We start from the raw sequence: 14082 nt of genomic DNA, 5'->3' as shown, positions 1-14082 counted from the left end.
GGCGGCTGCGTCTTGCAACGCACTGGTCAGAGCACGCACCAAAGCGTGTTGGCAACGATAGTCTAAATAATTGTAAGAGTTGGCCAGATGGCAATCCCCAATGCTTACGTGACTCTGGCTAATGGCATGTTGAGTCTGCACTAACCTAAAGTAAGCATGCATGCGTAAATACGGACTTTAAGAATAGCCCTACAAAAAATCAGTGACACGATCTATTTTCTACATAACCAATTTCTGAAGAGTCAGATTATATAACGATAAATTGTTCTGGCCAAATACATGTAACATAAAGTGCGCTTACCTTAAATATGACCCATGCAGACCCGACCCTTGTCTGACTGTTGGGTTTATACTCCAAAGTGAAAACTCTCATTTAATGTCCCACTTTGAGCTTCGGTATAAAAAGCCACAGAAATATTTCAATATAAGTTAAAACAAAGTAGATGTCCTATGAAAAACATCTGAAATGGCGCGCCAGGTGTGTTTTTCATTCTCCAAAGCGTGCGTCCTCTCGCGCACTCTCCCAAACGAGTCCAAAGGTAGGCAGTGGAGAGCTCAGTGCGGACCAAGTGCCACTGTGCCCCGGGCTTCAGTTGCAGTCCCTGATTAATTGGATGCTACGTTTCCACGTTTGAAATCCGAGAGATGTCCACCATCTCCGAGTCAGGGCAACTCGATGAAGACATCAGCGTCAAAACAAGGCGCACAAGAAATGTCCAAATGAGGTTAAATCCAGAAATTCCTTAAAAAGTCAAAACAAGATGAACACATGATGAAAATCTCCATATTTCCCAGGTTAAAAAGTGTCTAAGCAGTTGGAATGGTGTTCAAGCGCGGTCCTCATACAAGTAGGACAGTAGCGGGACATATGTCTGCGCATAGTACGGCACCAGGCGCGCTGGGCACTTTGGAGAGATTTATAGTTGAGTGTGCTCTGACGTTCGGACTACTTTGTGACCGCCCCTGCGCTTCTCGTCGGGAGCAAACAGTGAGATCCGTCCAAACGAGTCCGAAGCGAAGCCCAGTAACTCTGTTTGGAGCAGCGCGCTTTTCAGATGTCTTGGGGATTATGTCACACATCCTGATGTCCTCGGATTAGATTTCAGAATGCGGAATGCGATTTAGAGATGTTCTGTCGCGATGCATGTTTCGTACCCGATCTCCATGCGCTGGTGTCAGGTTCGGTTTGATGCCTTCACGCTTCTCAAGTTTAAGCCCCTCTTCTGCTGCTATTTACTATTTACTACTACAGTATTGTGAAGGCAGGCACAATTTCTGAGCCAGTGTCGGCCTACTCCAAGGGGCAATTTGTCTGTCTACAGTTTTATGACCATAATCTGACATTTATGACCAGAAATTCAAATCCAAATTTAAGGAGTGGTGCATACAAATCTGGAAATAAGGATTTGTTTTATTATGATATTTGCAGAATATGATGGCATTTGTGGTATTTTTGTTTTTAGACAGTAATTTAATCCATGTTTACTGTATAGGTATCACTTACTTAAAAATGAAGTGGTCCTTTTGTCCATCCAATTCTTGTCACTGAATCCCCCTATAGTTGAGAGGTAAGGCCGAGGGCTTAACTCTATACTCACCACAAAAAAGCCAAATGAATAAGAATGAGTGGCGAGCTTTCAATCAACTCTGATGATTTACAAGCTTAACAACCCTTTCATCTCCTCCATAACTGAATTCCACAAATTTAACCATTTCGCAAAGAATTAAAGCACTTTGCACTTAGCGCCAGAGAAGGCCATGCTCTTCCAAAACACTTCTCAGAATGAGGTATTTGGTTGAAGCACTGCAGAGCAGGTAACAAGTTTAAACCCAAAACTTAACACCTCAAATCCACCGGAGTTTCTTCACTTCTGGTACAAAGTTAATCGTTTGCTCCAGTAAAGTGTCTCTTGCCTTTACATGTTTTCATTGGAGTATTTCAGAACCTTGGCGTAGATCTGAGCCAAGTCTTCAGTCTATGGATTCCTTTCTGTCATGTTCTCACAGGGCTGCATTGTGATGACTGACAGCTGCTAATGTGTCTCTTTTCATGATACACCTTTTAAATCCACAATATTGTTGTTGTTTTTGTCCCGACTCTGATCCAGCTCAATCCAGGGCTCCCGTCTTTTCACACTATGACAAAGATTCCTTGGGTTTTTGTCCAACACTTTGTACCGTTATTGGCTGTTTTTTCTTGTAACCTACTGAAAGCCACATTCATGTTATAAAGAAACGTGCACTAATTGGTCCAGATTTAAAAGTGCACTGTAACTTTTCTGGTAGGGAGTGTGCCACAAGATTGATGGATTTATTATTGCTTTATTGCTTTATTGATTTTCCTGAAAGATTTCACAGTATGGCATTAAACACATCTATGTTATTCAATTGCATGTGTTTTGTTGCTCAAAAACACATACATCCCCACAAAGAGTGAGCTCACCTCTCCACAGATCTGACCTGTAACTTGGCCTGGAGGCATTGGGGACTTGTCTTGATGGAAGTAGATACATTTAATGCCATACATTTAAGGTTAGACATTCTAGATACAGCAATAACATCTCCATGAAGACAAGCAGGTGGTGAACCCTCCATCAGAAAGCTACATAGTGCACCTTTAAATGTTGGGAGTGAGTGTTACAAATTGAAACTAACAAAATAAATACATTTAAAATTAAAATAAAAAATGTATACACTTGTATGCATATGTTGTAATGAAATACCATTTATTTTCAGGAATGCTCTGTCTTTCACCAGACTACCAACACGAACGCCTAACCCCCTGAGTTCATCAATTCCTCATCCTCTCATCCAAATATTTACTTGTCCCATCACATGTGCTTGTGCCAGGGGACTGACTGGGGCTGGTTCTGCACACTTGGGCTGTCCAAACGAACATGTCTCACTGTCAGAGGTGAATATGAGCCAGCGGCTGTGATTTAGGCGAAGAGGCAATCCTTCACATCAGCAGCCATAACTCTCCCAGTGCACTTAAACGCAGTAAGCTTCCCTGAACACACTGGGGCGTCTTCGTGTGAGCCAATTGTGCACATGCCTTTTATTGTCAGTCCAAGAGTGACATGAACCCACTTACTATGTCAACAGGTGAATAAGAAGGGTGTTACCACTCCGAGCATGCTGGGATAGGACTGGATGTTACTTCGGACAGGACCCTGCAGGTAAAGAATATGAAAGGAAATGATTGCTTATATAAACATGTTTAAATCACTAAGATACAATACATCTGATTCATACATGCTGTCAGGGCTGACTGTGGACAGCTGAGGTCATAGAAAGTTCATATTAATTCTATGTTATTAATGTGTGTCATTAATTCTAACAATAATAATAAATGGAAGATTGGCAGTAATGGTTTGCATACCAATAAATCACAAAATAAATGAAATGTACTATTCTATTCTAGGATGTAATGTCAGAATAGAAAGAAAATAATAAGAAAATTCTTAATAATAACAATAATAACTTTTATTATTTCCCATCTCCAAGAAACATATTGTTTACAAGTCTAATTTCACTGTGTATTTATCACTTACTCCGTTACTCACACATTACATTTACACATAGGCAAGGTGAAGTGTCTTGCCCACAGACACAATGCCAGTTTGCTCTTTTCACTGCCCCATATAGCAAAAACATTTTACCTGGATATGCAAAATTAGGAAAATAATCAGAGTACAATACAGTTTTTTGGATTTATATTTTAATTTGTCGCTGTCATGGAGAAATTATGATGATGTCTTTTGGTAGTAACCCTCTGTATTCAGTCTTAACACATGACGACATATGCTATAGCACATAAGAGTGGTCCACAGTCTGCCCTCAGATATGACAGACAGAGAGTGCATTGTTTATTGATATCCACAGTAAAGGACTCCTCAGTGACCCCCATGTCTCATACTGACTGTTGTGAAGATAATGGAGACTGAAAATAGCAGCCCAGTCAGCCGCATCAGCTGAATATAATAAATATTCATTTATGTGAAGGAGACCCATGAGTAAGCTCTGTGTGAGCGGTGAAACAGAGGCACGTCACCCAGGACAAGACATGTTTTTGATATAGTTCTTCACTACTTAATGAGGAGAACTGATTTCTATAAACTACCGTCACATCACACAAATCAGATATCATTTTGGCAGACTGGAGGGTTTTTGATTTGTCAGTGATTTGTGGAAAAGGAGGAATCACTGTAGGTAAAGCCTTGTTCAAATCACACAATTGAAAGATTGAAACTACAAATGTCATAACACACAACTCTAGGTAGGCTGTTGAGGAATTAACAAAATGTGTAATGTGGTGGAACGGGCTTACAATACACTCTCATTTAAACTGTGTGTGTTGTGTATGAAAGAGAGAGAAACATAGAAGCAAAGATAATGCAAAACAAATGTCACAGATGGACTATTAAATTTCATGTATTCTTTAATTGTAGTTTTACAATGTGTGTGTTTGAGGTCGGCCTGTTGCTAGTTAATCTGTTGTTTATGTCATAATGCTATAAAAAAGGGGACATCTTGTTTTGCATGGTTCATTTTATTTACAATGTACTTTTACTGAATAAAGAATTTCAACACAGGCTAGTCCCCAGTGCTTGATGATGCTGTAAATATATCAGAGATGAAGTAAAAGCAAGATTTTAGAGAAATGATTTCTTAATTTGTTCCCATATTGACAGTTTATGTAGCACTTTACATAGGAATAATATCTCAAATACAATTTTATAAGACAAATCCTGTATTTGTTTGGACTTTGATGAGGAGTGAAGCAGCTATGCTTTCATGTCAGTTTAAACTTTTCCATCATGGATTAATGTGGGTGATATTGCACATAGTTTGTTAGGGAGCACTAACATATTGTGTGTGTGTTTGTTTCAAGTAATTAGCCTAATATATTTGATGATTTCCAGATATCTGTATGTATTAATTTGACAGATAAGTAAACCTGAGTAGTAGCTCTGAGTGTGCCTTTTGTCATAATAGGTGGCTGTAGTTGTCTGTGTTGAGAGGTGCCAGCTCAGCTGTCAGCGGCCCAGATCAGCTCTGGCAGCAGCAGCACAGACAGCAGAGACAGCAGAGATATGGGGCCACACAGCAGATCCACACAGCTTTCACTGATCCATTAGGACATGCAACTATTCACCTGTGGCCCTGGGCCAACATGCCCAGCCATTGTTGTGCTCGGCGCAGTATTTCGTTGTATTTCAATCACTGCTCAGACATGTGAGGACCGTTTACTGGCATCAGACTCAGATTGTGTGCATGCACAACTATGCAGGGCATATGTGTGTGCACACTGGTGTGTGTAAATGAGATCACTTGGTACTATCAAAGTGCAGCATGACTATGACACTGTTATAAATAGAAGAGAGGAAGTGAAGAAGGTTAGAGCTCTCAGAGGAGCCACTTCAGCACTTAAGTCCTACTCAAATCTTATTTTACATGAACAGTGTCCACAATTGACTAATTATTAGACTGTGTGGGTTCACAATAAGCACAGACACACCACATTCTGTTTCTTCAGCTGGATTTATACTGTCTTACATCTTCACACAGTGCTAGAACTGCACGTTGTCTTAGGAGCCTATTATTGGCCAAGGTGAATTATCACCCAGTGAATAAATGAGGAGCAGGTAATCTCTCTCCCACGGTCCACTGCTCCACTCCAAGAAGCCCGAATCTATCACTTCACTGATGGACAAGTGGAGGGCAGTAAAAGTTATTGATGTACAACACGACTTCATCGTATAACCTATACCTCACTGAGTAATGTTAAATAAGGATTCTGGGAATAACTTTCCTTCTGTGTGAAACGTTAGACAGGTGGGATACAGGGGCTTAGGGCCTGACATTCACAGAACACTTTGGACATCTCCCAAATGCTGAACTCTTCCAGGTTTCTCTGCACTCAGTCGATACACATTGATCTAAACCATTCTTTATGGCCAGTGATTTTATTAAGTTATATAATATGTAACATTCTTTATGTATAATTTGACTGAATATTGATGAGTTTCATATGAGCAATACCCACGAATAACCACACAGCACTGACTCTGACCTCCTTGACGTTGACCTTTGACCTTGAACAGCTGTCGTGGGTTGCCTGCACTCAAGTAGGGTGCACCCATGGGACACATGTGGCTCAATGGCACAGTGTCAGTCTCTACTGTGGCTTTAGGCATTACCATTCAGAGAGTGTTGTCTGTCAAGGCGCCTGGCTCCTGTGTTACTAAACAAACACGAGCTGATCATATCTCCACAGTGCTCCCCTGGGAAGAAGAGCCCAGTACTGTGACCGCAGTCTGCTGCCTTTATGCCTCTGTGTCAGCTTACACATCACAGCACAGTTATTTTGATTATAGCCTGGCTGTGGAGCTTAGCCTTCACTCATGAAAGTAACAACATACTTTTACCAAGCAAATCAATGAAGGAAATGTTCCAAATATCTGTTTTGTATTGAACTTTAGTACAACAAAACATTTGAACTACTTACTACTAACAATACGCTTATTCTGCAGTGGAGTTTTATGACATGGAAAAGTAATAAAAATATTGTAATCATGAGGATTGTATTAATTTGCATTGGAGGTGAAAAGATTTGAGTCATTTGACACAACTAAGAATTTTCTTTGGATGTGTAACAGGTAACATAAAATAGTACACTTATAATAACTACACCTTAATTACCTTAAAAAACATGAAGAAATACTTCATTCACAATTAATAATAGTTTATATTTTTATAAGAATGATATATAGTTTCTAAGAATGATTCATGCTTAGTAACTACTTAATAAATATCCTAACCTTGTTTTATTAAGGCTATTAAAAGTGTACTTTGATAAAGTCTTACAGAGTACTAAAACAGAGGTAATATGCAGTGATACAAATATTAAGGGTAGTAGCAGTTCTTCTGTGGTGGTATATATAGAAGTAATGTCAAACTTACCCTCATAGTGGTCACCCATTATTGATTCGGACATAAAAAGGAAGTAATATTTTTCCTGCTTGAAGAAAAAACAACTTATTTAATTTTTTCATACATTGCCTTTAATGCATGGCTACTGAATTTTGAATTCAGTAAATGTTCTCTCACCCCGGTCCATGACTAAGCTCTGTGATATAAGTGACACCTCGGCAAATGAAGGTTAGACTAATTGAGGGGAAGTGTTCAGGAAGTGTTTGGTAATGAGAGTTAGGATGATGGCAGATCCTATTTCTGCCCTGCTCCTGTTCTAATCCATCCTGCTGTGTGTAGAACCAGGGCTAAGTGTCTGTTTCACTTTAGGTCTCCTGTACTTTCTTTCACTATAAAATAATATTAACAGCACTAACTTAAACAAACTGAATAATTTGCATTCACCTTTTACAATTTGATAATATCATATTTTAGATGGTTGGCAACTTAATGAGAGATTCAGTGTTTGAAAGCAATATCCAAATTTATGATCTACAGATGTTGAACCGTTATCCATCATGTTTAGAGATTGCCTCAACAAACGTGTGGCCTTTCAACAAACAACAATCACATCAGTGGGGTTGAATAATGGCACCACGTTCTGAAGCTATTGTGAAAACACAATTTTACTTTGTTTATTCTGACAGTTCAACAGCAAATACTATCTAAGCCTGTCACGGTAAAACATTTTGAAGTACGATATATTGCTGGGGTAAACATGGACCATAAACAATACTGTAGAAACAAATTTTTCCCAGTGACACAATAACCAAAAAGCAAGAATATCCATACAAAAAAAACTATTCCAAATGTACAATATAGTTGAACAAAAAAATCCTGCAAAAATAAACAGCAGAAATGAAATACTTTAGTAGTCAGGACACAAACTAGAAAGAGTCATTTCAAGTTATTTATTCAACCCTCTTCAGCGGATATCTAATCATCATACCGAAAAAGAACAACTCCCCAACTAGTACAAAGAAATAGTACCCACAATAAATACTGACTTCAAAAATAATTGTTCCATCTTTAATACACTGAACAAGTCGATATATTAATTATCGTGACAGGCCTAATTCTGTCTTAGAATTCAGCATCCAGCTCAGTGTTTAACTAAAGGGTATTTATAACGTTGTGATGCCAGATGAACATAACCTATTAATGGAGCCAACACCTAAAAAACCTAAAAAGTTAGGTCCTCACCCTGACAAACATGGCATAGACAGCTGTGTTTTCTCCTTGATGTATTTATGACAGCCACATAAATACACAGTGACACCCCTACACACTCATGCTCGTGCACGTGGTCGGTGTGGGCGTGCACATACACGTATCATATGGTCTGTGGGTAATACCCCAAGGATATAATGCCTCTGTGTTCAGACCAGCAGCAGATCAGAGCCTCACCACAATCACTTTGATGTGAGCCACAAGTATAGAAGTCACCTTCACAGTTAGATATGCTATTGGCATTACACATGTATCAATTCTGTCATACTAGCCCAGAGGTGCACTATGTTACTTTTCCACTGGGAGGTCCGCCACCTGCTTATTACTGAAGCTCTATCTTACACTTATACAGTTACAGATGTTTAAATTGGTACATACCTTACATCCTTATACTGTGCGCAGCCTTGTTACAGATCTGATCAGTAACTTGGCCTGGTGGCATCATCTGCATGTCTCCATGTAAATAGATAAGTTTAATAAGATACAAAGAACAACACAAAGCTGAAACCCAAGAGGCTATATATTTTTTGTGCAAAGAAAGATTGTAACAGAATAATTTAGTTGGTGTCATAGTATTTAACACTCTTGCCTAGTAGCACCTGTAGGACAAGTATAACTACCCTTATGATGACAATTGTAATCTTGGACATTTAGACAGCGATTCAATCAGTAATTACTAAATACGTAACATGGCAAAAAATAAATAAGAAGAATATTTCACATGGGAATGCAGACACAGAAATCCCTTACAAAGAAGACATGTTTGTTTTTGAAGTTTTGGCTGATCAGCATAGTAGTTGCTCCCTTATCAACCCTACTGCTGAATTGAGAATGCTGCTCCGTCATTTGATGATTAAAACGATAGAGTGTAACTCCATATGTTTTGAATAAGATATTTTGACACTGTTGAAGTGGTAAGTGCCCCCACCTGTTGAGGGAAGTTTGAGAGGAAAGTCATGCAAATAATGAGTTTCATTGCAATAAGGATCAGCCACAGTCTGTGCCAAGCTTTAGAAAAATCCAAGAGGGATTATATGATATAAAATTGAAACCCCCCAAAAAGCATGGGTTATTTTTGATGTGAGCAAATTTATGTTATTCCCCTAAAGAAAGCAAATAAAATTTGTCTGTCTAAATAAAAATACAAGAGTTGGGCGATATGACAAAAAACTCACATTTTCCCCCCTCATATTGGTCAAATCATGTGTTTCTACTGGAATTTTTGCCTTATTAAAAACAAATGATTACAGTGTGAATTCTGCAAACCACATGTTTTTACTGACAGATAATTGGATATAGACTTGTCAATTCAAATGACCCAAGCTTATTATTGACAATTAAAAACTAGTGAACCTCAAATTAAAATCCCATTAGTTGCACAGTCCTACTGCTAAACACAGTGTGTAATCCATGATGGTCCTAAAACATGTTGATCAAGTAAAGGACAACACCCGGCTACAAAACCAAAGCTGTAATATGTGTGCTCACCGTTTCCACCATGAGACCATATCATTCAAAAGCCAGACATTCTGATTCTGATTGTGCATGTTACTAAATGAACATGAATTTTATCTGGGTAATAATGACAAATACATACTGATTGCAAACAACAGAAAGGCTTCAGGTTCACAGCCTATGTTCCATAAAGCCCAAGTTTAAAACAGACTCTCACACTGCCAGGGTTAGAAGTTCACATTTTAACAGGGGCCCACCCATGTTAAAAAGTATAAACTCCACATCTTTGCAGGTCCTTTCTATCCATTAAGGACAGATGTGTACAGGGGGAGGTCACCCGTGCAGCCGTGAGAAAGACAGTGCTCCAACTGATTATGCAAAACAGGATGTGGCGCGTCACATTACACTTTATTACATTATATTCCCAGTTTAGCACTTGTATAGAGGGGTGCTGAGTGTTAGCATGTATTAAGAGCAGAACAACGGTTGCACCCAACATGCTGTGTAATGAAGGATGATGTAAATGTACCTTGAACTTTGTTTTATGAATAGCAACCTACAATAACAAATAGACAGGAGCTTATGGAGAGACAATTGGAAATAATGCTTCACTAATCTAATCAGTGGTAGTGCTAATTTCTCCTCAAGGTGAACTCAGTTAGTCATAGGTTTTGGTTACCAAAACAGTAATGCACAATTACTGAAATAATGGGAGTAAAACAATAATAAGCATATGGATGATGCTATAGTATATTTTGTAGCCCATTGGAGAGTGAGTATATATATATATATATATATATATATATATATATATATATATATATATACATATATTCATTACTATTTTACTATACTATTTTCATTACTCAAACCTCTACTCTTTAAGAGTAGTCATATCTACTTTACAAGCAGATAAACCAGTTAATTAGGGAAAAGATGTTAAAATAAATAGATGTTTTATTGTTGTTATCTGAATGTTATCGGGTTTATATTACAATCACTGCTTATCCAGGACAGTGAAATGTCTGTGCCAAATAAGGGCAGTAAGTCTCACAGCTTAGTGAATGATTCTGAACTCCATTCATGAGTTGTTGGGAGTCTACCTGATAGCTGAGGTATCTAAAGTCATAGCTTGGGTGCAAAGGTCAAGGTGCAGGTGTCAGATGTTGGATTGCTCTGGGCATAGTTTGGTTAAGCTTCACTGAGTACAGGCACAGTGATGGTGTCCAATGGAAACATGAATGTTGTTATGTTTTGACACATTGTAAAGCCACCGCATGGGTGCTGACACAAAAGTTACATGTTTGCTTGTGCAAGTTATAAGTTATAAATAATAGTGAAAAGGTTTGTTTAAGTCCCCCTCACCTTGCAATTTTAATATCAGAGACAGATAATACAAATAGACAGATAGAGAATCAAATAAATCAAAAGTACTTAGTTAAGTAACACAATTCTTTGCAGTAAGCATTATATCAATGCCATGCAAAACATTACCAATGCTCATTGTAAGTACTGTCTGCTCATCTGATGTGCCTGTAAATGTACAACCTCTCATCTCTTTGACAATGGAAATATGATCCTATAAATTGTTGTATTTGTAGTCACATGACTTCACCTGAACTTTAAGTGTGAAACAGGATAATACTATATTGTGTAATGTATCAGTCCCATTCCTAAGCCTGAATACACTCCAGCTGTCTGAGTGACCTGTGACAGGCGATCCCGTTGCAGGTTGGATGCTGTGTTGGTTCAAGTTACTAACAATTGGCATGTGCGAGTTTGAGCAGAGAATCACCAGCCATGGCACTGACACACCAAAACAGCTGACCACATTATGGGACAGATATGACAGATAGAGAGATACGTGGCTCCGTGGAGACAGTCAGGCTGATGCCCGCGCTGCTTATGATCCTGTGGGATAAAATAGTTCTAAGTGTTATACATTTTTATGTTTAATTGTGGCCATGTAATTTCCTTTGTGGATTAATTAGGTTTGTTCAAGGCCTGCCTCCATTACATTTTAGATCAGCCATTCAAATTAACATGAAAAATAAGTGTCTATAACCCATGTACTTCTTGCTTCTTGGATTTGTTTATCAACTAAAGGAAAGGTAAAGTTATATAAAGTCATATAAAGTTAAGTTTGATCACATTATTATGTTAGGGGACATGAAAGATCCATTCTTAGTGTAATTACAAAGAGCTCTCCTGATTTGAACATTTTAGCATCAATACATAGCATTCTAAGATAAAACTCAACATACTAATACTAGCCATCCTTGATCAATAAAATGTATATTCTTCTGTGGAGAAAATAAGGCAAATAAATGCAGGTGGTCTTGAAGTTATTTTGCTTAAGTTGAAGCTTTTGTTGTATTATAAGTCAGTCAGTAGGTCAATTATACAGCTCTTAGCCTGGATCAGCACTTGCATTCCTTTAAAAGTGTTTTTCAACCCTTCAGACGTAGTAGCACTAAGGCCAAAGAGGGCACAAGTGACAAAGGAACAACTATCATATTTCCCCATACGTTTTCTTTTTTAGAACACAGGAACTTCACTACCTGGTGTAAAACAGAGAGGTGTCAAAACTTGAAACGTGATCGGCATATCTGACAAAGGAGGTGGCCTGGCTCAGAAAAAAATAGCAGATGGGTTTGGGAGTTTTATCGCTGTTGGCCGCGGGCGCAAGAGCATACCACAAAAAAGCGCTGGAGCCTTGGCTGGACTGTGACACATGTCCTGTTTGAGGAAGGGGGATTTTTCACTTACCTCAGTCTTTGGAGTGTCATCAGGTTACCCATCCTGTCAGGAGCCTCCACCCTGTCCACCCGGGCAGCATTGTTGGCTCCTGCATCTTCACAATGGAATAAAAGAGGACAGAGAGTGAAAAAGAGAGGGGTCTAAGACAGTGGGAGTAAGTAGCGATCTGGCCTTTTGTTAGGGCTGTATCTTCTTCTTTAATAGGACTAAAGTGAGGGATAATGCTGATCAAAGGTCTGAAAATGATTGCTTGGGTGGGTGTTGAAGAATTGCCCAGTGAGAGTGAATAGACTGAGGGGGCATGCGTACTACAAAAAGAGAAAATATGATGCTGCAGATGGCCATAAGAAGATATCATATTTCATTTTGCACATTTAGAAAAATCTTGAAAAGGTGCACCTGTCAAGAGCTTTCTAAGAATCGCACCTGTGCGTGGTTTTTATGGCCAAAACTCATGCAATGTCTGTCACCATCTGGTCTATACAACTCTTCATGGGACAAGATGCTTTAAGGGCAACTCTTGTTTTATGTAAAGAACTGAAAGTAAAAAAAGAGAAAGTGAGTGTGTGTGATGATTCAAGTGCCTCAATCATAACACAGCCCAGATGTGCTTAAGCCCAAAATAAGCAATAGCTAAAGTCACTTTTACTGTTGGGCCTATTTACGCTGATGAAAAGACAAGCCCTCACATGTACAGCAGGGTAAATGGTGCATCTGTTGTATTAACATCAAAAGATGTCCAAGAAGCATAACAAAGTCTCAAAGTAAATGTTTGTAACTAACACATTGGACTAATCTACATTGACGTATGATGTATTATACAGTATGCATCAGGCTCACCAACTGTATCTCCTCTGGATCCAATAAGCCCAAAATGTTGTGAACTAACAAAAACAAGGCAAATGTGTTGACAATAAGTTGGAAAGTATGGGTTGCCCCAAATTGAGAATCATTATTGTATATGTCTGTGCATTAGCAGTGGTGCTCCCTGTTGTTTTCAGGGTGAACTCTAGAAATGTATGATTGGTCTTCAGCTAACCTGCATGTAAACATAGTGTGTAGACCATAGACTGTATATATAAATTGGCCTAGCTAAAGCGCCTAGCCGCTGCATTTCAAATAGGAAATTTTCATGCAGGTTCTTCCGGCTCCTACTGATCCTGGCTCTAATTGACTTACATTAGAATATTTTCGTCATTTTGGTCTTAAAATGTTCGTATGAACCCACTTTATATGTTCCTGCTGTTTTTTTGTTGTTTTATTGTTTTGTTTTTTGTTTTGTTTTTTTTGCTATTTGTCCATCAAAAAAATCATATTCATAATAGAGAGTCTGGCTACAAATTCGTCCTTGTAAATGTTAGCATCATGAGCTTTATTTGACTGGAGCTGAATGCTATAGGTGACGTCACACTCTCACACGCATACACTCACACTACATACATACATACATACATGCACACACATGCGCACACGCACAAACACACACGCCCACACACGCACACACACACTGCATGTTTGGGTGGTGCACCTGGAGGTGCCGTGAGATGGAAGGCAGTGCACCCCCAGGTATGGACCTTGGAGTGAGGGGTCACACACTCACAAGTGGTGACACACGTGTTAAGTAAGAGAGGCTCACAGGACCACCTACTGTACTTCAGCATA

At 38.9% G+C, this 14082-nt stretch overlaps 1 protein-coding gene across 1 annotated transcript in view; it reads left to right on the top strand.

Annotated features, from left to right (window-relative positions):
* The first annotated feature begins 3105 nt into the window (after positions 1-3105).
* Positions 3106-14082, top strand: part of opn4xa (opsin 4xa) — a 38797-nt gene continuing 27820 nt past the window's right edge. The window contains exon 1 of the mRNA XM_055154004.1: positions 3106-3179. Coding sequence (XP_055009979.1) covers positions 3154-3179 — 26 coding nt within the window. The 5' untranslated portion in view covers positions 3106-3153. The remainder of the gene's footprint in view (positions 3180-14082) is intronic.

Source organism: Boleophthalmus pectinirostris, unplaced genomic scaffold, assembly GCF_026225935.1.
Source record: "Boleophthalmus pectinirostris isolate CB_2022bp ecotype Guang Dong unplaced genomic scaffold, ASM2622593v1 HiC_scaffold_18, whole genome shotgun sequence".
Lineage (NCBI taxonomy): Eukaryota > Metazoa > Chordata > Actinopteri > Gobiiformes > Gobiidae > Boleophthalmus > Boleophthalmus pectinirostris.
The sequence above is the reverse complement of the archived record's forward strand: the minus strand, read 5'-3'. Positions and strand labels throughout refer to the sequence as shown.